Raw genomic sequence first — 26,798 nt, forward strand, 5'->3', positions numbered from 1 at the left:
TCTCCAAGTCTGAATTGAGTCATGTATAACTGTGCATTCCTCTTCTACATAAATACTGTACCTGAAAATAAGACCATTCCTTGTGCTTAAATGAAATACATGAATATATAAATTAGTGAATTAAGCAAACCTGGATTGAAAAAAAAAAAAAAAACCCTATTCAGACCTGTTCACCTGGGATCACATGTTAGTTCCTAATCAGTTCCTTGGCCTCACTTCCTCCTGTTCCAGTTCACCCTCCTGGGGAGGAGCCATCCCTAAAAGCTTTGCTACTCAAGGTGGGGTCCAAAGACCAGCACTGGGAGCTTGGTGGACATACAAGATCTCAGATACCACCTCCCCACCTCTACTGGTTCTGCAGCTGCATTTTAGTAAGATCCCAGGCGATGTGGGTACACACCACAGTGTGAGGAGCACTGGGAGCTTCAAGTGCAAACCTCACCCCGGCTTCCCCCAGAGAGCAAAACCTTCCAAGACTGCCAGTGCTTTGGAGCAAAGCCCAAGCTGGTAACCAGCACTCAGGCTTCCAGGACCCCACGTGCATCTCCCTTAACTCCTGCCTCCCCAACCCCACCCTCCAGCAAGGCCAGCCCTTTCTGGTGCACCACCCAGTCCCCTGCCTTTGCTACGGTGGTTGATTCTTCCAGGACTGTCGTTTCCTTTTATATCCCAATGATAAACCTCAAGGGTCAGGCCCAACGCCACCTCCCACATGAAGCCCATCTGGTTCACTCTGCCACAGGTCACATTCCCAGTCCCTGACTCCCCATAAGGCCACACTCCTCCCACCAAACTGCTACCTCAAAATACCTTAAGTATAAATTCTAGCCTGATTAATTTTTTTTAACTTTATTGGTATTCTACTGTGGGGACTCAATAAATAGTTCATTAAATAGTTGGATATATGGACTGGTACATGAATGCATGAATAAGTGAACATATTAGCACACATTTTTAAATGCCATGCATTAATATATGAAAATTAATCCTGAATTTATATTCTTCTTTGCAAGCTGTATTCAATTCAGATTACTACCCTGAAAGTTCTTAAAATGGTACTTTCTGGGGGAAAAAAAGAGATTTATCCTAATTCATACAAACATTTAGCTACACCTAAGGTAACTCAAGGAGCGATCATATACATTTCATACCAACAAATGGAAATTTTTATGGTGGTTGCAGAGGGGACATGAGAAACAGGGAGTCAAAGGAGCAAGTTTGCAGCGGAGTCGGGGAGCTTGATTCAGAAGGAGTAAATGATGGTGCCTTCTGCAGCTAAATTTTTCACCAATGTGAGATGAATAAACTCTTCTGAAATTATTCTTATGAAATTACTTCTTCCAGGACACTTAATAGTATATTCTGCTGCCCCTGAAAAATTAATTAACCTCACTCCTAACACCCTAGCCCTGCGCCATTTGCAGTGTGTTCTCAACATGATTCAGGTTGATCTTTTCTGTCTCATTCACCTCGCAGGGAGCGTAGTCTAAAAGACACGGGGCCTTTTGGTCACTCGTATTTTGCCTCCTGCCATTTCTTTAGATGACATTCTGCTCATGTCCAAATATATGAATCTTTTTTAAAAATGGCAAACCTCTGAGATGACCAGGGAGACTTTTTTAACCTTTTTGCAGGGGAATGGGGGCGGTAGAGGGGACATGACTGTCACCATTCTCGTTCTAGGTTAAAACAGCCGCAGTAAGGGGATGCACAAACACAGGCTGCAGTTCTTGTTTGGTCCTATTTATTTTTTCTGAGAAAGGCTATGTTTCCAGAATGAGGATGGTAAAGATAGAGGGGCCAGGCCCTGGCATTGGATTATGGGTCAACTGTGGGATTCACCAACACAGTTCCCTCTTTCATTTACCTAAAAGATACCTCAAGAGTGTTCTATACTCAAGTCATCATCAGGACAAGTGAAAAGTTCCTGAAAATGTCACAACTGTTGCTCTGTCCCTGAGACTTCTGGTTACTGGCTGTGGTGGCAAAATCCCCCTTTAACTCTGGGACTCTGGAACGTTAATTCTTAAGCTGTGGGGGTTGTATTCTTCCTTCCAGAACAGCATTGCCATTTGCATAAAAGATTTTCGAAGCAGCCAAGAGTAGGAAAATATTATTGCAAATAATAGCAATTTTCTGTGCTGTTTTAGCAAACAGAATTAATATCATTAATACTTATTCATAACAATACTCATCTCAATAATGATAAGGCAGTTGACTGACAGAGATGCCTCATGACACAAATAGTGTGGAAAGAAAAGTGCTTTTTCTTCCTTAAAGATGAAAGACACCAGTGTTGCTTTATAGAAATGATTGCTAGACCCCTAAATGCGTTCTGCCTCTTTGGCCCAAAGGGGACATTTGTCTGCCTTTGTTCACTGGTCTCTGCTGGGCCTTGTGCTCCTGAGTGTGCGCTGCTTTGGGTTGGAATTAATCAGGGCTGCAGCAGCGGTGTGGCCATCCCAGATGCTGACAGCCACTCCAAAATGCCTCCTTGCCTCCCCCAGTGCTGGTGAGGACAGGGTGGGAACAATGAGAGCTGATGATGGAGCTCTGGAAACTATCATTTTGAATCAGTCCATTACTTAACGCCGCCCTTGTGAAAATCAAGCCAGGTTCATGCTCCAGTTCAGGGCAGCAGGCCCAGGCCCAGGCCCAGGCCAGCCCCCCGGCTCAGCGCACCCAGAGCAGACAGGGCATTCTGCACTGGCTGCTGCAATGGGATGACCACCAGCCAAGACACGAGGTGGGGTGTGTGACTGGCCACCCTTGCAAACAGCCACGTGCTACAGATTGGAAAGTACCACCCTTGCTCTCTGTCAGTATGGAACCTACCAGAGTTAGGGGTTTTCTCCAGGAACTCCCCCACAGGTACTTGGGGAGCCTTTTAGTTGAAATCCCAGACACGGCCTGGCTTCTACTTGACCCCCCTCCTATGTACTACAATGAGTGTTTTGAACAGGTTCTGATCCAGCTCAGAGCAGCAGAACCACCTATCTGACCCAAAGACTCCTGGTAAGTAATACACTGTTGATACTTCAGGTTGTGCACAATCATAGCTAACTTGTTAGTCCACTGGATAAAAGTTCTGATGACCATAAGGTTAGAAAGGTGGGCGAGTCCAGGTACAGAGCTGAGGTTTTAGGCAAAAGACAGTTAAGCACCACGCAGGGTTTTACAGACATGATGGAAAACCAGCTGGCAGCCTTATCCTGCTGTGGGAGGCAGAAAACCCAGGAGGGGGTTGCCAACAAGGCCACAGGGACCTGAATCAAGCCAGCGGTGGGAGGGACCCAGGGGCAGGACATTACAGAAGGAGTTCTGTGACAGACAAGATGGAGAAGGAAGGAGGCTGACTCCACCATGTTAAGTCTGAGTAGCTGAGAGGGTGAGGAAAAGGAGGAGGAAGCAGGAAGAGAGATTCAGTGGGAAAGCCAGGCCCTGGGAAATATGGGGTTGTAACCGCAGGAGGAAACCAGTGAGGGGGACGCTTTGAGAATATTCTTATGGAGTTGATGATTGAAGATATGACTCTGAGCAAGAGAATATGGAGAAGAAATGCAGATGTTTAAGGAAAGAACCTTGATAGTCGCATTTTGGGAATATCAGCTATCTACTGCTGTGTAACAAATCCTTCCAGAACCTACCAGCTTAAGACCCAGGAGTCTGGGAACAGTTTAGTGTGATGGTTCTGACTAGTGGTCACTTGTGAGGTTCCCATTAAAGTGTTGACCAGGATCATAATCATCTGAGGGCTTGACTGGAGCTGGGTGATCTGCTTCCCAGATGGCACACTCACATGGGGGCTGGCTGTAAGACTCAGTTCCACACCATGTGAAGCCCATGTGGGGCGGCTTGAGGAGCCTCCTGACATGGCAGCCAGCTTCCTCCAGAGTGAAAGATCCAAGACAGAGAGAGCAAGGCACAAGCCACATGTCTTTTATGACCCAACCTCAAAATTCACATCCCATCACCTCCATAGCATAACAGACCAGCCCTAATACAGTGTGAGAGGGGACTACACGAGGGGGAATGCCAAGGTGTAGGGATCACGTGGTGCCATCTTGGAAGCTGGCTACCACACTGAGGGGTGGAGGAAAACTTCTAAAAATGTGAAGGAAAGTTTTCTTGGGGAGACAAGACTCCACATAGAAAGAGACCTGGCGCCCGTATCTGTTGCCTTATCTGGTCCTCTCGTGGGTCTTTGATCTACTTCAAACCCCCAGCCTCCAGAACTGTGTGCCTCATGGAGGAGATGTTCTCTCCATTCCAAGTTCCCAGATCACTTACTAGGCACAGGCAAAGTGCCAAGATGTCCCTGAGGTTGGCACCATCATGTCACTATTTATGGCAGAGGAAACTGAGTCACCATCCAAGTTCTCACAGCCATTTTGCTGTGGGGCTGGAATGTGAACTCAAGTTGGTCAACTCCTGAGGCTACTCTTATTGTTATGCCACCTGGCCCAAAGGGCAGGGATCTCCCAACAAGATGAACCCAGGTAAATGTGAGGAAGGTCGTGATTGTTCACAGAGCTGCCACAGGGAAAGGGACTGGCGTCCACTGTGGTAGACACAGGTCAGGCAAAGGCAGAGAAACCATGGTGTGCTTACCATCCTTGAGATTCACTCTGGTCTCTGTGGGCTGGTCAACAAACTTCAGCAGGGGGGATCTTGACCTCTGTGTGGTGGGAAGAGCAGGGTCGCTGAACAGTAGGGTGTCCTTGCCTCCTGTCACAGAAAAGGGGAAAGCAGACATACTATGTCATCAGTGGGACCGGGTTACACTTACTCCCCTGTGATTACCTGGCTGTGTGGGTTAGGAATCCTCTTTAATTATAGGTGATCCAGAGGGGACAGGCCAGCTTCTCCTTTTCTACCTGAGAATAGAGCCCTGAGGTCTAGGGCCAGATGCGTGTGACTAAAGACCCTGCTCAGGAATGGCCAACAAAAGCCACCACTAAAGGGCAGCCTGGGTGCACCAATACCAAGTGGCTGGGGGAGACAATGACGATAAAACACTAGCAGAGGGCTTAGGTGCACAGGCGTTGGAACTATACCATACGGTTTGTGCCACATCAGAAGAACCCCCTGACCTCTCTGGGCCGCACATCTCTCATCTGTCAAATGAGGAAGGAATTACCCCCTCCCCCACTCCACCCCTGGCATCTTTGGATGGTTGTGAAGATGAAATGAACTGATAGATGAAAAGCATTTGGGTGTTCAGAAGATGGTCAGCAAATGTCACCTGCTGGAACACGTAGTTCGGCCACACATACTCTGATTTAACCCACTTGGTCATTTAGATGACTGATCACTCTGTCCTAGCAGGTTGTATCAAGTCCTCCACATCATCCCACCTGAGCTTCCAAGTGGATTATTCATTCAGTGATTTAGCCAAAGCCCTTGTCTGTGAGGAGGGAATCCTTAATGGATAGGAGAAGTTTGGAGCAAAGAGGAGGAGGAAAGGAGCCAGTCCAACTCTAGAGGACACGGCAAGCTTCAAAGGTGAGCGGCAGGGAAGAGTGGCTTTGAACATGAGGGTGATGAGCATGAACGGACACAACACATGTGGACAGGAGGCGAGGCCACCCCAGGGGTCAGAGAGCCATCCAGCCAGGATGCAATGCCAAACTTTGGCCCATCAGGCCTTGGGATTCCTACTGCAAACGGAACCCTCAGGGCCCCCTAGTTCAGCCTGTTCTCCAACTTGAGTTCACATTCCAGCCCCACAGCAAAATGGCTGTGAAAACTTGGATTGTGACTCAATGTCCTCTGCTATAAATAGTGACATGGTGCCAACCTCTGGGACATCTTGGCACATTGCCTGTACGTAATGAGTCTCACCTGTCTCACTCTGAGCAAGACCCTTGCTAAGGCTGTGAAGCCAACCTACTAAATGTCTCTGGGCTCAGATCAGAGGCTGTAAACTCTATGATCTTACCCAGGTTCAGGTTCACAGAGCACAGAACTACACTTGGCTAATGAAAGTCTGCTATCTTTGGAGAACCTTCTATCCTTGTGTCCTGGCTCCCCTGAACTTATTCATGATTCCCTTTCTCCATTAGACCACGTCCTATTAACTTGATTTCCAAGACCATGCAAGAGAGTCTGGCATGTGGTGGGTGCTTGGTCGGTGTCTGACAGCATCTGAATCAATGGCTGAGGTGTTCCTGGGAATCCTGCGGCAGGTGGTCGGTGTGCTGCCGTCACCCCACGTGGATGGAATGGGTGATTGGCCGCCATCTGAGAGTCATCCCAGAAGTGTAGAACCTGGTAGGAGCTGAACTTGATGTTCTGCATCCCTCATGTGGAAAAAAAAATTCTAGAAATCTTCAGGACCTTAGTCAGAGGTTTCCTAAAGACAGCTATTGATCTGCAGTTGGGATGTGAGGAGGCCCTCAGAGTGAGTCACCACTCAATCAGGGATCCCATCATGCTGCAAAGGTGCAATCAGGAAACTCCTTGGTGGATTAATGGGGAACAGGCTCTGGTCACCATGAATGGGTAGCAGGTGTCTCACAGTGGACCTCTTGTTTCCTTCCAGCAAGGCCACACAACCTGTCCACAGGTCAAGGAAGAGACTGCGTATCCAGACCCATGTTTCTCTTGCAAGGAGACTGAAACCTGTCTAGCCTTCAGGAGGCTCCGTAAGGAACACACCCTGAGCCACTGTGTCCAACCAGCCTTCCAATATCCCCTGTCTTGGTGGCCAAAGAATCAGAAGTCTAAGCAGAGGTGGGAGCTAGCTGTGGCTGAGTGACCAAGCCAGCCTCAGCCTTCTGCTCCAGAGGAATTCTTGAGGTGGACTGTCCCGTTGGCCCCACTCAGCCACAGGGTCATTATCCATCCCACACAGCTCCTCCAAAACACTGGGACCAGCAACATCAAAGCTCTCAAAAAAAAAAAAAAAAGAGCACGTAGAGAGAGGAACAAGCCACTCCTCATCCATGCCCCATCCCAGAGGGGTGGGGAAAAACTCTTACCCAGAGATTATTTCCTGATAAGGTAAAACACCAAGTTTCCATCATTCTTCTAAATGTCTGAAGGACTCAAATACCTTCCTCAGAAGGCTCTTTGTTCTCTTATTTCTAAATATCAAGTCCAGATCCCATTCATGTTGGTCAAGCTGGCCTCAAGTCTGATGGCCGGACACCTTGTACTCCATCTGGCTCCTTGGGTCTAGAGGTGGAAGTCCACAAACTGGAGTCCACTAGTGTACACAGCCCTTCCACTCAGCTGTGTCGGAGCGTCTGGAAGTTCTACTGAGACCTTCTGGCACAAAAGCCCTCCCCTGCTCCAAAATGTACCAAGTATTTTCTTTTTAATATTTATTTTTAGTTATAGGTGGACACAATGTCTTTATTTTATTTTTATGTGGTGCTGAGGATCGAACCCAGTGCCTCACGCATGGTAGGTAGCCCAGCGCTCTACCTTTGAGCCCCAGCCCCAGGCCCTGTTCCAAGTATTTTCAAGCCACACATTTTCTTACTCAGGCTGATGCCTGGAGTACAGTGGAGGAAAGCAAAAAAGCTTAAAGGGCCAGGCGCTGCACCAGCCAGAGTTCCTGGCTTTCAGTGTGTCTTTTGGAGCATGAACACATCCGGGAGCCACCCTCAGAGGTACCCTGTGCACCAGTCTCTGCAGAGGTGGGACGAGGGCTGAGAGAAGGAGCTGGAGGGCAGGAGCCTGGGGAGGTGATGGAGGGCTATTCCTTGCTGGGGGGCATGGTCAGTAGAGTCCCTCTGGCTCCCTCAATAGCCCCACACCCTTCCCACCCATGGCAGACCGTTCTAGAGTGTGGAAGAGGCTTTGCTACCCGTGACTTCTCTCTGCAGGCTGTGACATTTATTGAACGTGTCCACCTCCCGCTGTCCACTTGTCACTGAGAGAGCAAGCGGGGAGGGAGAGGGCAGCCGAGGAAGAGTCGCAGCGCAAAGTCCAGCAGTCAGTGCATGGCGTGGTAGCGAGGGGCAAGCTCTCCACAGCCTGCAGGCTCTCCGAAGGGCTGTCACCGACACTACAGGCTGATGCCTGGGTTCAGTGCCACCTCTGTGGCCTTAGGTGTCAACTAATGTCCTTCCTGTATCCCTATCTAACATGAGGGGATCCGACTAGGTCCGCAGAGGGAAGGATGTTCTCTCACACAGCAGCTCTGGCCGCTGTGGGCAACATCTGGGGCCAGCCAGGCAGAGCCCGGTGCCCATCAGCAACGTCTGCCACTGGAGTGGCACCCAGTGCTCGCCCTCCTGCCCCTGCTCTCGCCTGGCCTACCAGGGACTCCTCCCGTGGGTCCCTCACACACCAACTTCTTTGGAACCACGTACACTTTGTCCTCCTCTCTATCTGAGCCATCCCTCTCGCTCCCTAACTGCAGGCTCCTGGAGGGGACGGCGGTGTGACCAGCACCCTGGAACAGCACCACATCCACCAAGTCTCTGCCCGGCAAGGTGTCAATGCATCAACGCATGGACGGCTGGCTTACTGGAGAAGACACCAAGCCCTTCAAGACACGGTCAAGAAGACGGAGCTGGTGATCTCTGGAACACGGGGGCTCACCAGCTGGCCAAACACAGGGATTTGGGGAGTGAATGCGGAAGAGGAAAGGGACAAGGGACAAAGCAGGGAAGAAATGGGGGTGGGGAGGAGAACCCTGCCTTTCTCCACCCTGCGGTAGCTCAAATGGAGACACAGCGAGCGCAGGAGGGACTGCGGGGCCTTCAGTGGAGGAGGCTCCCCATCCTGTGTCACCAGGGATGGAAGACAGCATACCACGCAAATTTCACAGCACCCTCCTCACTGCGCCAGGGAGATGCCACCGCCGTGACACAAGCTGGGAATCTTTCTCTGTCCTCCCATTGGTATCTATGAGGAGGCAGGGACAAGAACAACCAGGCGGTGACATAAAATCCACCCAGGCGGGTCCCTGAAGCTGGCTCCACCCTCTGGTGTTTGCCTATACTAATTGATCTCTCTGTTCCCCTCGGCTGTTCCAGTCAGAAAGGTTTAAGGAACACAGACAATGCACTGCTACTTATTTACACGCAGGGATGATACACAGCATGGCTGGTGTGAGCCCCAAAGCCCATATTTCAAAAAGGAACATACTCCCGAGTCCCACGGAAACATTGTAGCTCAGACCTTGGGCAGCAAAAAAGAGAAAGAAAAAGAAGGAAAGAGACAACTGTTATTGCAAAATGGCCATTAAGTCCCCCCAGGACCAAACAACACCAGAGACAGGAAATTCTCTGCACTCGTTCACTCATTCAGCTTTTATCTTTTTACATAAATTATAGAAATGAAATCGAGGGAAATTTCGCTAAGTCATTTTGAGAAAAAAAACAAACAAAAAAACAAACCCAAACCCCAGTAAGTGCACAGAAACAGGAATCTGACTACACAAATAAATGGCAACTTTGCCTGAGTGTGTGGAATGCAGGGCCCTAGAAGAGAGGTCTGGCTTGGAAGATGAGGTTTAACAGCATCAAAGGGGCCGTGTGCAAGATGGGGCATTCGATCCCCAGGACGCACTTGCCACTAATTAGTTCTGTTAGGTCTTTTGACACCAAGTTCAAGGAACCTCTGCTAAAATTTCCAATTTATGAGACGCACTTCCAGGCAACCGAAGGCAGCTGTTCAGATTTACATTTAAGAAAACTTGATGTCGTCCACCTCCCTGTGGCAATTTCCATTTGTCATACGTTACAGGGAAGTAGCCCAAATGAGTCAAGGGGAGAAGAGACTGGTTTGAACAGAAAGGGTAAGTAACTAAAAATACCCGCACAATGCTCCTTCCAGGGACAGAGGAGGTGGCGGGAAAGGATAAATATAAGTTTCTAAAGAGTATCAAGACAAGGGAGACCGCTGGGGGGGGGGGTGTCTCCTGAAAGGGGTATTTTATCAAGATAAATGGGATAAATATAGCTAATTAAAGGGAGAAGTCAGAATTTCCTCTCGCATTGTACAACTGTGGGGAAAAAAATCTCAGGAAACTTGTTTTCCAGCCGTGTGGAAATGTGATGGGGAAGCAGGAGACGATGGTGGGGAAGGATGTTGGGGTTAGAAAAATTTGTTGGCTCTTCACTTTTAGCACAAATTAAATTGGTGATTAAATTGCACAAATCTTTGTACAATTTTACATTCGATTTTAGGGCTCATGATTAAAGTGCACAAATCTTTGTAGAGTCTCACATTCATTTTAGGAGTGATGATTTCATTGAAAGAATCTTTATATGATACAGAAAAAAAAAAGAAACAATTCGCTATATTCACAAAGATTAAGAGTGTGTGTGTGTGTGTGTGTGTGTGAGTGCGCTTGCGTGCACAGACATACACAACGACAGTTTCAGAATTCAGGTTAGCGAAACTTCAGTGCCCCACAGAGGAGACTTGAATATTTTTCATATTTTTCTGATTCTGTCCCCTCCCTTGATGGTTTCTACATTTGAACACCAGTAGACTTTTCAGCAATGCTCTCCAAATAAAAGGACGTTGCAAAGACAGAATCTTCTGTCATTTACGTGTAATTTAATCCTCTGCAAATTACGTGAGAGTTTCCTTTAAAACAGAACAAAATAAAACACTAAAACCAAACAAACCCACAGAGACCATTTCCATGAAGTCCCGCTTACCTGGAAGACTCCACAAACCAGAAACTTCCAGAGTTCTTAATTTTTTCTCGAGCTCAGCCACACGATTCCCTAGGATTCTGGAAAAGGGGAGAACGGGGCAGCAGATCGGTGAGTGACCCACCAGCTGTCAGCGCTGGGAAACCCGCAAGTTCCCTAACAGAAAGGGCTGAGATTTAAGGCCTGCGGACGCGAGGCACGTGCACCTGTGTAAATAATATTCTGTGGAAATACAAAAGAAGTGAATGGCTACGTGTATCCACAAACGCCAATCAAGAAAGTCCTCTGCTGCAAGGTGGATGCCTGGGAAACTATATGGAATTTCTATTTGAGAATTGTTCATTATTAAAGACGGCAACTAATCATGACCACCCTAAGTGGTGTCATACTTTGGTTTTTTTTGAGGGTGGATTTGATTTTTACAAACAACCAAGTCCAACAAATCAGATGGCTGAACATACTGGGTCATGCTACTTTGGGGGTCAATAGAATAAGGTGTACCCTCTTAGACTCTTCTTAGTTGTCTTCCTGATGTCCATATTCCTGGTGCCTAGCACACTGCCCAGTGTAGGGAAAGTTCCAATAAATATATCTGATTAAAAAACACTTTTCTTGATGGGTGTGGTGGTACAAGTTCACAGTCCTAGTGACTCAGGAGGCTGAGGCAGGAGGACTGAGAATCCAAAGCCAGCCTCAGCAATGGTGAGGTGCTAAGCCACTCAGTAAGACCCTGTCTCTAAATCAAATACAAAGTAGGGCTGGGGATGTGGCTCTGCTTGAGTGTCCCTGGGTTCAGGCCCCAGTACCAAAAAAAAAAAAAAAAAAAAAGTTTTTGTTTTTGTTTTGTCTATGATTTGATATTATCTATGGTGAGTATAAAAACAAGCATTTGAAAGAGTTTTCAATAATTCTCTTGCTTTCCGAGATATCTACCATTCTGACTCCCTGGGCTATGTAAGTTCTGGAATGAATATTGGTGAAGGTCCCATTCTTCAGTAGGAAGCCACACTTTGTCCTGTGCATGGTTAGACATCAACATGGACATGCACTCCCTCCTTCCCTTTATGCAAAATTAAATACAGCTGGGAAGTCACTTGATGGTTATCTAAAACGTCAACCACTTTCCTTTGGCCTGGAAATTGAAAACCAGTCTTCATTTTCTGGGGGGGCCTTCCTGGCACTGCTGAGCTAAAGTGACATGGAGATGACTTTAACAGCAACATTTCAATTCCTTTCAGCAAGAGAAATCAGAACACCAGAATTATTCTCCCACCTCTCTTTAGATCCAGAGATAGCTGCACACACCCACGTACACACACGAACGTAGCGTGGATCCGTCTCTCCCTGCACATATAGCTGGCTTGGGATCATCCTGCTTCACCTGAGTTGACCTGCAGCCTCTTAATTAACATTCCCTTTGAGTTCACAGAGAACTCTGATGCTACTCTGTGTGGCTTTCTTCATCTGGGTACTTACGGCTTTTCTTGTCTTCTTTTCCTTATGTCTTAAAACTGTGCATCGTCTTTATCAATTACTTTTCATTTTCACTGCATTTATCGGGTCTGTTCTGCTTTCATGCCCCTGACCCTTCCACAGACACTGTTCTTCCTAATCTCACTTTCAATATTTTGCTCAGACCTTCTGATTCGAGCTCTCTTTTCACAGATGACGGGTTTGAGATGCAATCATAATGGTTGGTGCTCAAGTGGACGCCTGTTTCTTAAGGAGATCAGATCGTGTGTTCCCAGCCGCCTCTTGGAAACAAAAGATAAGGCTTCCCCCCCGCCTATGCTGAGGGGTGCCGTCCAGGCCGTGGGCGAAGGCCTGACGCACAGACATTAGCTGAGACTTTTACAGGTGTTTCTGGATAACACAGCCATTTCTCCCTGAAAGGACACAAAGGGAATTTGCTGGTGTCCCCAATAATCTATGTTCAGGGTCCCTACCCAGGTCTCTCTGTGGAAGCTGCTTTCTTCTCTAACTTAACCATCATCTGCTGCAGGACTGGAGGTGGTAAAATGAACCCAGGAGAAGTTGTGGTCGGAGTAATAAATAGTAACAAGAACACCGTCAACACCAATAGCAAGTGCACTGCCATCAACAAAGAGCACTACGTTAACAACCTCATTTTCCTGAGTCATTAGTATGAGGGGTGGCTTAGAGGATGTGCCTGACCCTTGGGAGGTTTCAGGACCAAGAAGCCAGTGACATGCTGTAGCAAAGCAGCCGATGAGCAAGGGGAAGAGAGGGCTCTTCCGAGTTCAGCAAAGACTCAGACACACAGTGACTCGACTCGAGGCAGAAATAGGCTTAAGAGAGGTGTTTTTTTTGGGGGGGGGAGGGATGGGAGGGAGATTTTTATGTGGAGCTCTTATTGGCTGAGGGTTTTTTAGGACACCAGAGACTGTAGCCCAGGAAGACCCCAGAGACTCCAGGCTTCCCCTCGGCCTCTCCAGCATGGCTCCCCCGACCATGGCTGCCCCTGACCACGGCTCCCCCTGACCATGGCTCCCCACGACCACGGCTCCCCCTGACCACGGCTGCCCCTGACCACAGCTCCCCATGACCATGGCTCCCCCTGACCACGGCTCTCCCTGACCACGGCTCCCCCTGACCATGGCTCCCCCTGAACATGGCTCCCCACGACCATGGCTCCCCCTGACCACGGCTCCCCACGGCCATGGCTCCCCCTGACCACGGCTGCCCCTGACCACGGCTCCCCACGACCATGGCTCCCCCTGACCATGGCTGCCCCTGACCACGGCTCCCCACGACCATGGCTCCCCCTGACCAGGGCAGGGGAAGAGGAACTGTTGGAGGGATAGCAGGAGAGGCGTGTTAATACTGTCCCCACCCCCTCCATGCAAGGACATGGCTTCTGGGGAAGAGCAGGGGCACTAGCGGTGCTGTTCAGTGGACGGGAGCAGTGACAACAGCCGCTCTTACTAGCGTGCCGCCACCTGCTCCTTAGATCAACCAACCACACAACCGCCAACACATTGGCAGGAAAAACCTCAAACAAACTGTCCATTAACTGAATGTCAGTCACCCCATGATGTTCACCAGTGTGCTTCAGGGTGGCTCCCGTGGCACCTTCTCCCGCAGAGGACAACTGTCAAGCAAAACCGGAAAACCAGAGGGGGAGCTCACACTTCCAGAAAGGGGTTCCTCCATCGTACCCACAGGGCTCCACCAAACAGCTCACAGATCACTTCAGTTCAGAAGGCAAAATCACGCAGAATCACAGCCAACAGGCCAAATTCAGATTCTATTCTATCCTTAGCCCTTCATTTGTAATTAATTTCCTTACATGCCCCCAAATAAAACAATGAAAATATGAAACTTAAGACCGTCTAAGTATTAAAAAAGGCACATCAGGCACCTCATGGACTGATAGGAAGCCATCTCTAAGATCTCTTCTTAAAGGGAGAAGGCATGACGCAGAGCAACAGAAACAAAACCTCTTTGTGGTGAACACTAGCTACCATTGTTCACCATTTTTCTATAAACACATGAATATTTATGTGTGTGTATGTACGTGCATTTTGCATTTGCCTTTGTTATGTGTCCTTTGAAAGCATAAGAAATTAGGAACCAGCGTTTCTCCCAGGAAGGGGATTTGGGCAACTGAGAGAAGTTTGGAGATCCATTTTTATTTAACCACGGATGGCTCAAAAATTAATAAAAGCAGTTAAACAGGCAAAGGTGCTTGAAGGCCAACCAGCATGGCCAAAGGAAAATGCAGGCTCTCTTGGCAGAGGAGGAAGTGCTGGAGCCTGGGATGTGGCTGGCCTGGGTGTGGGCAAACAGATCTGCCAGAAGAAGCTGGAGTCCTCTGCAGAGAGGACCAGGCTGGTGGCCTTGGCAGGCTGACTCTGGCAGGCAGGGGACTCAGCCCAGCTTGACCCTGGTGGCCGAAGCTGGGGCTCAGGACTCTGATGGGCAGGTGTTCCTGGGGGAGGGGTGCAGCGGGGGTGGGATGCAGCTGGAGTCTGAGGAACCGCGAACCTAGCAACTGGAAACAGGGGACTGCCCTTGATGGGTTTGTGGGGACAAGGATCTGACAGGAGTCCGTGAGAGAGAAAGAGAGGCAGAGAGACAGGGCACGAGCTCGTGGGGAGGGTGGTAAGAACAGGAGACAGAGGCAGGAGACCTGGGGGCAGGGGGATGAGCAGAGGAAAAGCGAAGGAGACCCCAGAGAAGGTTGGAGCTGCCAGCTCAGCACCCAAGGACGACGCGGTTCAAGATGGGCGTCTGATTAGAGGAATCACAGTGCCGTCCACTCAGGAAACAGTGAGTGACCATCAAAGAAAATGACAGCCGGGAGGTGGGTGAGCCAGGTTCCCTCTCTTCCCGCACAGGACTCGCCTGGGGCTGGAACCCAGAGCCCTGACCCGCCTCCCACCAGCCCCCTGATCCCGCATTCCTGGTCAAGGCCCAGTGCCCTCCCAGGGAACTCCACCACAGGCAAGGCCCCGGGACACACTGGAGGGTGGCCGGTGCAGAGCCCGGGAGGCCTTCTTCACAACAATCCCAGGGGAGTGGGATTCCTGGGAAGGCCCAGGTTGAGGAGAGGCTCTGGGGTCCAGGGTAAAGGGCAGAGGGCCACTGGGGGAAGGAAGGTGAAGAGGTTGAGAGAGGAGGCCAGGAGAGCACAGTCCCCAAAGCAAAGTGATGGTATGGACCACGAGGTGACAGGTGGTGTGTAACGGGAGCAGGGGAGGCAGGGACACTGGCTGCAGGGTGGGGGCAGGTGGAGGGACTCAAGTTGGGTGACCCCTGCTGGCTCAGCAAATGAGGAGCTAAGGCCAATTGCTGCCGCAGATCAGGGTCTGGAGGACCTGAGGGGGTTTGAAGTGCCCCAGAGCTCCCAGGAGGGGCTCAGTGGGCAGGAAAACAGAGCAGGCTCACTGCGTGCTCGGGGCTTCCCGAAGGGACGGGACAGACCTGTCAGGGTCCCACAGATGCCAACTCCTGTTGCTCCCTGGGAAGTGTCCCCAGGTCGCATCAGGGCGGTTCATCCCTTGGCGAAGGTTTCATTTTGCAAGAATGCTGCAAACATCGGATGGTCATCCCCTGGAGACAGCCCCTGGAGACAGCCGGCCGTGTCCTGCTCTCTGCTTTCTTCAGCACATATCTTAATCTCTTGCGTGGTCTTCCCTGGGCTTCACCTTCTCCTTCTCCTATTTTGTTTTTACAATGGTCTGTCCCCACCAGGGGCCTGCCTTTGCCAGCCCCCAGTGCTGGATCCCTCCCCTTCTCCCTTGCAGCCTGCCTTTCCACTCCCTGCTGGGCCCCTCCACACTCCATTCTGGTTCTGAGTGCAGGTCTTGTGAGCAGGACCCAGAAACAGAATTTGCAGAGCTGTGTGCAAAATAAAAACATGAGCCACGCCGATTAAAAAAAAAAAAAAAAGAATTTCAAGATGGTGACAGAGGAACAGAAGGGTCACATGCCAGGCCCTTCTCAGCACAGGCTGCGTGCCAGGAAGGGGGCCCTCCTAGGTTTTGAATATGCTCCCCAAAGTTCATATGTAGGAAACTTAATCTGCACATTTATATGCTAATGGTATCGGAGGTAGGGCTTCTGGAAAATTATTAGGACTAGATACGGTCATGAGGGTGGGGCCTTGTGACAACATCAGAGACCCAAGCTGGCATCCTTGCTCTGTCTCACCATGTGATGCCCTTGTCATGTTATAATGCAGCAGGATGGCCCTCCCTGGGTGCCAGTTCTGTGCTCTTGGACTTACTGGTCTCCTGAACTATGAGAAATATATATTTTTTTCTATAAATTACCCAGTCTCGGGTATTCAATTACAGCAACAGAGAACAGACTAATGTGTGTGATATTTATTGCTTTAATTTATTGTTTTTCCTTACCATTCTCTGAACACTTTCAATTTTGCTCTGTCACTTCTAATTGTTACTCTAACCTACTGTAACTTGCTTGATTTTATATGACAAGAGGCAACGTGCTATAAAAACCAAACGAGACGTTCTGTTTTATTGGTTGTTCCTTTTCACCATTTCTTTTGCTTATTTGGAAGAGTGACATGAGACTTCCTCATAGGTCCAGCTGCCTGCAGAAGTTGACGGCTCCTGCCAGTCAGAGCCCCTCCAAGTCACGCTGTGAGGGTGAAGTGGCACTGAGTCCCCCCACCAAAAGAAGACCCAGAGGAGCAGTAGGTTAAGCCACCCAGGCAGAAATCACGAAATACACATTCCTCAGTGTGCGCCTCGGGGCAAGCTCAGCAAGCTATGCCCGGCTCCAGCAGATGGCCGATTCGCAGGCACAAAGCAGAGCACAGGTCTGCACGTCTAGCTTAATGCTTCCTCCTCGATTTGAGGGATGTCACCTTGAGCTTCTCCCTGGCTGCCATTCATTTCTGGTCACCTCGTCCCATCTCTTCCCTCCCAGCCCCACCCCAGGGCCCTGCCACCTACTTGTTGGTTTGCCTCTGGTGCTGGATGACCATGTTTTTCTCGTGGATCGTCTCCAACAGGGCGGTTGCCAGAGATTTCAGGTCAGAAATGGACTGCGGAGTAGCGGGGAGACTGCACCCGTGGTCCTCGGAGAGCAGGTCCTGAACTAGGTAGGGCATGAATGGACAACTCGGGGTAAATTCGCTGGACTGCACACCCAGGTCAACCCCTCCTGGAGAACGGAAGGTTCCCAGCTTTGAACTGCTACTCTACTGCACCGAAGGTTCACCTCGATTGTTAAGAGTCAAACAACATAAACCCCACGGTGATAATGGACTTTCATCTGCAATTTGAAAGAAGATAATAATATATGCACTTGCCTAGTATGTTAGACACTTTCAGGCTAACTCACTGAGATCTAAAATTGAAAAAAAAAAAAAGGTAATATGTATTTCCATTTTGTGGACAGGAAAGCAAGGCACAGATAGGTTAGACACATTGGCTAAAGGTCACACCGCCACACATGACGAGCACTCCTACCCCTGAGCTCCTTGTTTGTACTCTGGAAGTATGATACTCCTGGCAGGTGGTCAGATAATGCAGGAGGTGATTTGGAATGCAAAAGAGTTTTTTTGTGTGTGTTTGGGTAGCTACATGGCTATTTGAAAGTATTGTAGGAAAGAAAATAAGTGGCATAACAACTGAGTGATTTTACCAATCACAGATGCTACTACAGAAGACAAGCCCAAGTGGAACGAGCCATGTTAAACTGCTTCAAAGAAAAATATTCAGCAATAGTAGCATAAAGTGGTCCAAAGATACGGAGAAGAACTGCACGGCAGACTGCAAGTGCCTGAGTGCTGGGGAAGAGATGGCCACAGACTCGCTGTTCCTGGAAGGTTTTGCTCCACTAAATGCCAAGCCACGCTCATGGCCAAGTTCAGCATGAAGCCAAGCCCCACACAGGGCAGTTGCCTGCAGGGTTCTGACCCCCGTGAAGGGGCCCATCTCTTCTGCACCCCTGCTCTGGATGAGGAGTCCCTGTTGACAAATTCTCACGTGCCTATAAATGGCTCTGATAGGAAATGCTCTGGCTTTTTGTGTTAGCTGCAGAAGTGTCTGTTGAAAATAAAATCATTTCTGATTTGTCTCCACGCCAGTTATCAATATATAATGGGAGATCCCAGGTATGGGATGCTTAGTTTAGCGAACAGGAGGCCCACTGCTTCCTTTATTGCAGAGACCATACTTCTGTTAATACAATAAAGATTTCATTAGCATCTCTGGCAACGAAACACCCCTGATCAATAACACGTGAATATCACCCGCTAAACTTTCTACTACTTTTTCATAGGGATGTGCTAAAACTCTGCTTCCCCATTTATGTTGGGCTGAGGGCTCAGAGTGACTTAAATGTCAGGAAACACAAGCCCCTCCCCCAACATGGACCTGATCTACATGTGGAACTCTGCCTCTGCTACCCATCATTGAGAGGCTTCTGCCTACAAGTTCTTTCTTACTCTGAGTGTCTATTCTTCAAGTTTGGTTTGCATATTTTGGCGGGTGGGGTACTGGGAATTGAACACAGGGTCGCTACCACTGAGGTACACCCCTGGCATTTATTTATTTATTTTATTTTGAGACAGGGTCTCACTAAGTTGCTTAGGGCCTCACTAAGTTGCTGAGGCTGGCTTGAACTTGCAATCCTCCTGCCTCAGCCTCCTAAGTCGCTGGGATCATAGGCATGTGCCATGGAGCCTGGATTGGAGTTTTTGCATCTATGCATTATCCCACACTTATTTTTAGAAACAGAGATAATGTAAAACAAGGACACTGGATCTCCTTCTAGACAAAAGAAACAATATAAATCTCTCATTATGTATCTTTGAATACTGTTCCTATGTGACTATATGTAAATCTATTGATAATATGTAACTATATGTAAATATATGTAACTATATGTAATTAAACATACAATTTTTTTTCCTTCAAAAATGGAGAAAAGTCTTGATTTCTCTACTTAACAATATTCTACAACATTAACATCCCCTAAAACATAAAACTTAATGGCTATTTTAGTAGTCCATATAACAATATTTGCTAATTTATTTAACTACTGTTTGATATTTGATGTTTGCGATTTTTTTTATAACTAGTGAAGAACTTTCTTGCAACAAATTCTTGCATGTGTCTGTGATTATTTCTTGCTGGTTCAAAGGGGGGGTCAGTTTTGGCTTTTCACAGTGCTTTGCTGTAGATGTATAGGCTTTGATTATGGATGCCAAAGATCACTGTTGGTAAGCTTTTCATAGGGGTTTTCTGGAAGGGTTGAGGCAGACTTAGAGATCTGTCACTGTGTGAGGGGTGGCTGGCGACGCCATCAAGGACCACACTGGGAACCACACTCAACGCCAGCTTGTTATTTATGGTAGCCGGAGCTAAACGCAGATGGGCTACTGCACGTTTTTATAGATCATTGTTTTCTTCTTAAAAAACATTCTAGGGTGTTCTTCCCCCGTGGAGTGGACAAACAGAAGTTGCCTGGTGCAGAGCCCTGGCTGCTGGGAGCTGGGGACCTGGCACCTCTGTTTCAGCCTCTGTGGCTCTGATCAGGATGGCCACATGTAGGTACGGTGGGCCACTGAGCACGCGCTACTAGAGGCTTATGTTTAGAACTGAATTCCAAATATTGAGTGTCAGACGCAAGCTCTCTGCTATTTATTCCCCTGGACTGTTCCTGGAAGATCATTATTTTTCATAGGAATCGACGAGAAGGAGGAACAAAATTGCAATCAATACGAGCTGCTTTGAAAGAAGCTCATGTTCCAAGATAGAACAACTTCAGCAGCTACGGGCTTTCCATTTTGATCGCAGAGGCCAGGAAAGGAGACGCTCAAGGAGGTTCAAACACATCTTGGAGACAGGTGCTCAGCTGGTGATGAGGGGAGGAAAAGCCTCCCTAAAGGCAGAGCGCCGTGTGGGGCACAGGTATCAAGAAGACCTCTAGTGCAGTGGTTCTCAAAGTGGGGCCCCAAGGCAGCCGCAGTGCCGCCTGGGAACGCAGGTATTCTCAGGCCCCCTCCTTAGACCTACTGGTTGGGGACCTCTGGGTGGGCCTGGCACTCTGTGTTAACAAGAGCTGCGGGGGATCCTGATGCAGGTGGGGGTTTGGGAACCGCTGCTCTTGGAGTGGCCTTGCTTTCCAGCCCACAAAACCAGCAGCTTGGATACCACGTGGACCCGAGCTCCAGCGCGCCACGTTCATAAGTCGTCCCACCCGGGGCACGAGATCCTACCTTGCTTCGCAGACAGGACTCCAGTCAGAGCGCTACTGCTGGATTTGCCCTGGCCCTTTGAGTTTTTCCGTCTCTCAAGAGCGTTCTATAGCAGTATTGGGAGAAAACAAAACCTTGGTCAGGAAACCCAACGAAGGAAAACACAGGAGAGGCGTTTCCCCTTGGCACACGAGGGCCCCCTGCAAGCTCCGAATGTCAGCCTAAAACACGGAATTCTCAGTCCTTGCCAAAGAGTTATGATTTTATGGATCCAGTAAAGAGTTTTTAAAAATGTTGCCCCCTACATTCAAAAGGTGCTCACTGCATATTCATTAAGTTAGATTAAATCTGAAACAAGAACACAGTCTAACGTGCTTATGTTATGGAACACCCTTTCAAAGAGACATGAAACAGAATAAGTTTATTTTCATGCAGCAAAGGTGGTCTCTGGAAGGATCTGGGCCCCGGGTTGGAAAGAGAGCCACAGTTGATTAGTGATGTCTGCCATGGACACAAGGTTAAAGCAGTGCATACGTGCCACCTACGCGTCTTTCTTAAAACAGACTCTTGCATTAAAATTCATGTGCAATATATAATCAGGGCTTGGCACATAGGAAAGAATAAATGTTAAATAAATGCATCCACACATTTTTAAAAATCATGCATTAAAAGATGCATATTTCTCTGCTGCACGTGTTTGTATAGATCGGTGTAAACCTAAGCGTGGCCCCACAGAGTGGAACAGCTTGGCGATTTCTGCAAACAAAAGCTAAAGCCAACCACCAGGACAATGAGTGGGCTCTCCCAAACATCTAGATGGCTGCAGCACTTCACCCTCAGGAAGAGAAATCAATCTATTTTCAAAGCAGAGAAACCCAGGAGATTTTTCTAATTATAACACTTAGAACCAACATCTGCAGAAATAGATTATCATCAAACTAATGGTGCTAGAATCAGACTAAATAACAATGGGGAGAATTTAGACTTTCTGTCTTTTCACTGTGACGTGAACATGGTCGTTGGACTGCGATTTCTCGCCCGTTGTTCCTCCGTCCCTTGGAAATCATTTTCTTATGGGTGATTAGGAGGCAAATAGCATCTAACGACAGTGGATATTACAAGAAAATAGGCAGGAGCCCTAATTTCATATGGACTGGGGCCAAGAGTACAAATTACAGGATTTGGGGGTTCAGTGTTCCCTGACTAGACTTCAGCAACAAAGGGGCTCTGGCAGACACCACTTTGGTGGCCTTTGCTGTTTGGAGGTTAATTGTTACTGGTGATCCCAGGAAAGTGCTCCCCCAGGTAGAGCACCCCCAAGTGAAGCTCTATGCCTGCAGCTCATAAGAGGGCTGAAAACGGGTGACCTTCAGATGTCAACAGCGGACCGCCCCGTCGACCTGATCCAGTACCTTGTACTTGGCAATGTTGGATTTCAGGAGGTTCACCTCTTCGTGGAGTTGCTTTAATCTCTCTTGAAGGTACCTGGGAAGGAACATCCAGTCAGGATGTGTTTGGGGACCACGCTAAAGCACGAGAGGAAACAGTGGCGATCACCTGCCAGCCGGGCCACTTTGCACACCAGGCTCGCTCTCATCTCAGAGAGGAGGGGGAGAAAAACGTGCATCTTTGTGACCTTTCCTTAAGTGGATGCGATCAAGGTCAAACATGCCCAAGTCACAGACACCCTGCTCTACGCAGGCCTGGCAGAGCTCCCCTCAGGGACAGGGCACAGTGTTCACAGAGTTCTCATTAAGAGGGCGCCTCTGGGGGGGCGACACCAGGCCCAACGTGAAGTCAGACACACGCACACTCTGAAGTTCGCCTCGGGGGAGAGAAACAGCTGAGGGAATTTCTCAATTTATTTTCTCATTCTCCTCCTTCCCCCTGACAGCAATAACACGGAGCTCGGGTGGCTCCTCACCCTCTGGCCCAACCGGGCGGGTGCGGGGAAGAGGCAGAGGGACGCGCAGGTGTGGGGCCTCTGACCTTTACCCCTAGTGTGTGACATTGGTATCATTTTGAGGCTGTGGCTTCCTTTCCCCTCTAAGGCAATTTTCTCCAATGCCTCAGGGACTCTTGCCTGTTTTCCATGCACAGAGCATCCACGTCGATGATGCGGTTCTCGTGGCCGCCCAGGATGTGGTTGAGCTCCTGGTTCAGCCGCTGCACTTTGCTCTGGTAGGAGGCCCGCTCGTCCTTCACGTCCTGAAGCTCGTCCACCGAGGCCTGCAGGTCCTGCTCCAGGGACTCGATCTGGAACCCAGGCCAGAGCCGCCCTCAGGACCCACCGCCTTGGCCTGGCTTTGTGGCCATCCTGCCCTGGGCTTCCTGACCCACATGCTGTGAAGCCACCGGCAAGGCCCGGGACCCAGGCAGAAGCAGGGGCCGCCTTTCTGGCCGGCATCACTGTCCCTGAGGTAACCGGGCAGGGCAGCCTGGAAGAGCAGAAGCAGGTCCCCCACCTGCAGCAGGCCCTCCGGCCTCAGCTCAGAGAGGCTGAGCTGGACACTGGCGACAGCTGCTCCCCAGAACCAGTTAGTAAGAGGGCAGAGCTGTCTGGGCCCCGGGCTGCTCCCTACCCAGGGCCCTGTACCCGTGGAGATTCTGCCGAGAGAAGCCTTGCTCAGCATCTTAGGGCAAACTTGGCCAATTAAGGTCGGTTTTTCACATTTCCTCCCCTCGTGGTCTGTCCTGGGAAGGGGCAAAGTTGCCTGTGTTCAGCACACAGGCTTTGAGCATGGGGCGTCCCCCCCTGAGCCAGAACCCAGAGCCCGGGGAGCCCGGAGCAGGAGGGAGAAGAGCCCAGCTGCTGTTCCCTGCACCGTGTCCCCCGTGCCAACGCGTCCCCCGCCCAGCTGCTGTTCCCTGCACCGTGTCCCCTGTGCCAACGCGTCCCCCGCCCCACAGATGCCAGCCCTCACCTGCTCCTTAGCCCGCTCCAGCTGCTGCACCAAATCCTCACGCTCGTGGGCCGCAAAGTGCCGCACGCCAATCTCTTCGTCCCCGAGCCTCTGTTTGGCAATTGTCATCCTCAAGAGCTGCATTTCCACAGGATGAGCAGGGGATGGAGAGAGACAGATGGACAGACAGACAGACGAAGAAACAGAATAGGAATAAGTAAACAAGGACACCAGACTGAAACTTCGGATAGGAAATATGCTTTCAAGAAATACTGGGGGAATGGCCAGGTGTGGTGGCACACGCCTGTAATCCCAGAGGCTCGGGAGGCTGAGGCAGGAGGATCGTGAGTTCAAAGCCAGCCTCAGCCAAAGTGAGGTGCTAAGCAACTCAGTGAGACCCAGTCTCTACGTAAAATACAAAACAAGGCTGGGGATGTGACTCAGTGGTTGAGTGCTCCTGAGTTCAATCCCTGGTACCCAAAAGAAATACTGGGGGAAAAAGACAACTGCGTGTCGATACAATGGATCCTTTAAAAAATATTTATTTATTTATTTATTTATTTTCTTAGTTGTAGTTGGACACAAGACCTTTACTTTACTTATTTATTTTTATGTGGTGCTGAGGATCGAACCCAGGGCTTTGCACGTGCTAGGTGAGTGCTCTACCTCTGAGTCACAACTCCAGCCCCCTATGACGGATTTCTAACCGCCTACATGCGTGCAGGCGACACAAAGCCTGGCCTAGAGAGCGAAGGCAGATGCACCGTGGGGCAGACTCTGGGTCCCACTTAAAATCAGCAAAGATTCAAAGAGGAGGACCCCACGCTGGAGAAGACACCCGGATGGTGAGCTCCCACGTTCTTAGTGACTAGGCGATAGAATCCGGGGCCCTAGGAACGTCCCTACCCAATGACGTGGCACCTCCACTTGTGACCATCTGGGCTAAGAATAACCCAGTAGGGAATGGCCTTGGGGAGGAAGACAGGTAGACTGCACGGCCATTCAGAGTCAGGGGGCCCGACACAGAGCCGACAGCAGAGGGTCAGCAAACACAAGCACACAGCTGCGCGGGCTCCGTGAACTGCGTCGTGCCAGGCAGCGTCTTCGAGATGCCAGGTTAAACGGGAAGAGGGGACACAAACTCTCCTACGAACGTGATTCAATTGTCCCCAGAACTCATGAAAGAATGACCGACCGCGTCCACCAAATCACTAACATGACATGTTTGGGGAGGAGGCTGCACGGCTACCTGGCCTTTCTTTGTGGTCTAGTTTTTTAAACCATAGGCACAAATTTCATTTGATTTATAGGTCTGAAAATCTCCAGGGAGAAAATTCCAGTCTCCAACAACGTCGTTTTCCAAGGGACCGCCCAGAACCCAAGCTTCTCCAGGGCCCTGCAGCCAGGCCCACCCACAGCTCCAGACCTTGGCGGGAAGGCCCCAGGGGGGTGAAGGGGGCCCAGCAGGGGGTCTCAGAGCCTCCATCCGCAAGCCACCCATCACAGGGACACAAGCCACTGAAACGGAGTGTGGTGACAGCGCGGCTTCCTGATGCTTCTTGGAAGGTTTGAGGCCTGAGTCCCCCTCTCCCTGCAGGTGCACGTGGATGGGCCTTTCCACGGATGAGGTCCTGGGGACAGTCTTCGCTGCCACTCGATGTGACCTGGCCAGGGCAGCCTGCTGCGGCCCTCCTTGCTCCTGCGTGGATCTTGAGAGATCAGTGGAGACGTCCTCGTGACTTTGGAAGTCTCTGAAGGGTGCAGGGCAGGGGGACGCGAGGGGCACAGGAAGCAGGAAGCAGCAGCCATGGCCTTGGGAGACCGAGGAGGAGGACAGGAAAGCGCGTTTGCCCGTGACATCCACTCTAGGTCCTTGTCTGAAAACTACTCTGCTGAATTCAACAGATACCGTGGGGTGCCAGGAGCTGCCGCGTCCCTGGCGTGGGCCAGGCTCTGCTCGCCGGAGTCTGCTCGCCGTCCCGCCTCCGCCCTGTTCTCAGCTTCTGGACCTGTGACTCTGCCTCCCCAGCAAGCCCCCTTGTAACCCCAAATCCACATTCGAGGTCTCCCGTGATCACTGCGGGACACACACAGAGTGGTGAAAATCCTAAGGGCCACACATGCGTCCCCTGTTGAGGTCACACGAGGCCACTTCCCCCTCACGATTCAGTGGGAACCGGAGACAAGGGGACTTCTCACAGCCTCTCGTTAGTGCCAAGGTTTTTATTTTTCAATCCTGCTGAGGTTTGGGGACATTCAACTGTGTATGTTTGTGGGGCACAACATGCTGTTTCAACACACGGAAACAAGGGGTGCTGGTCACGTCTGGGCAATTACCCCGAACGATTGCCACCTCCTTGTGGTGAGACATTCTGTTTCAGCTATTTTGAACTAAACCGTGGATTCTTGCTAAGTACACTCCCCCAACTGCACAAAAGAACATGGGACTTATTCCCCCATCCAGCAGCCGCGTTGTACCTGTTGACCATCCTCCCCTCCCCCACCCCCTCTAAAAACCACAGTTCCACTCTCTACTGCTCTGAGATCCTGAAGAATTTGTCCTTCTGTGCTTGGTATGTCTTCCAGATTCATCTGTGCGGTCACAAATGATACAACAACATCTTTTTAAAGGCTGAATAGTATTCCATCCTGTGTGTGTGTGTGTGTGTGTACACACTCACATTTTCCTTATCCATGCAGCTCGTGGTGGACACTGTGGCTGGTTCTACACCTCGGCTGTTACGAACAGCGCTACGGTGACAAGAGCTGGTGTCTCTCACACATACTGATCTCAGTCCTTTGAGATGATACACCCAGGAGTGGGATTGCTGAAGGCCAAGAAGCGGAGCATCCTTCATGCCACCAGACTCTTGGCTCAGGACGTCAGAACCCCAGAAGTGTGCGTACAGAGGGACAAACGCCAGTGGAACAGGAGCAGCCGTCAGAGGAGGGCCGGGAGCCGGAGCGCTGAGCCGTCCCGTGTGGCCACGGAGCCGGTCGTGCCCTTGAAGCGGGACTTCTCCTGGGACGTGAAAAGCAGATCGACGGCCTGAGCTTTAAGTAATAGGTGGCCCGTTCACAGCATGCCTCGCGACCGCTTCATCCAGAACCCCACATCAGGTTTGCGCTCTGCCGATTAATCATTCAACGTGTTTATGGAGCTCCAACAGCCATATGAGAGTCGCCTTCTATACACCGACACCGTGAAGCTTCGATGACCGCGCTGACAGTCATTGGGCGTTTAACGTGCACAGAGTCGCGACTGCAGGCTGCCGGGCTGCACGGGTGGAAACGCTTGCTTTTTGGAAGTGAGTCCCGAGTGTAAGAGCTGGTGGTGAGTGAGTCTGAGATTCAAGTGCAGCGAGCCGAAGGAGCCTGAGATGACAAGATAGGGACAGCAAAGCCCGGGGAGAGTCCTCCTGCCTCCCCAGCCCCAGAGAACAGCTCCTGTGCTCTGGAACCGGCAGCCTGGGGCCCCTATCCTGGCTCCACAGACCAAGCTGTGCCACTCGGAGAATATATCTCAACATCTCTGGGCCTCCGTCTCCTCATGGGTAACAACTGGGCAGT

The 26,798-nt window shown here is 50.0% G+C and overlaps 1 protein-coding gene across 1 annotated transcript in view; it reads right to left on the reverse strand.

Annotated features, from left to right (window-relative positions):
- Positions 1 to 26,798, reverse strand: part of Ccdc149 (coiled-coil domain containing 149) — a 91,465-nt gene that overhangs the window by 8,761 nt on the left and 55,906 nt on the right. The window contains exons 5-12 of the mRNA XM_076864301.2: positions 23,250 to 23,366; positions 22,409 to 22,581; positions 21,738 to 21,810; positions 20,347 to 20,431; positions 17,072 to 17,216; positions 10,629 to 10,705; positions 9,106 to 9,138; positions 4,612 to 4,728 (exon numbers count right to left, since the gene is read on the reverse strand). Of these exons, the coding sequence (XP_076720416.2) occupies positions 4,612 to 4,728; positions 9,106 to 9,138; positions 10,629 to 10,705; positions 17,072 to 17,216; positions 20,347 to 20,431; positions 21,738 to 21,810; positions 22,409 to 22,581; positions 23,250 to 23,366 (820 nt within the window). The remainder of the gene's footprint in view (positions 1 to 4,611; positions 4,729 to 9,105; positions 9,139 to 10,628; positions 10,706 to 17,071; positions 17,217 to 20,346; positions 20,432 to 21,737; positions 21,811 to 22,408; positions 22,582 to 23,249; positions 23,367 to 26,798) is intronic.

This window comes from Callospermophilus lateralis, chromosome 8 (genome assembly GCF_048772815.1).
Source record: "Callospermophilus lateralis isolate mCalLat2 chromosome 8, mCalLat2.hap1, whole genome shotgun sequence".
In the NCBI taxonomy this organism is placed as follows: domain Eukaryota; kingdom Metazoa; phylum Chordata; class Mammalia; order Rodentia; family Sciuridae; genus Callospermophilus; species Callospermophilus lateralis.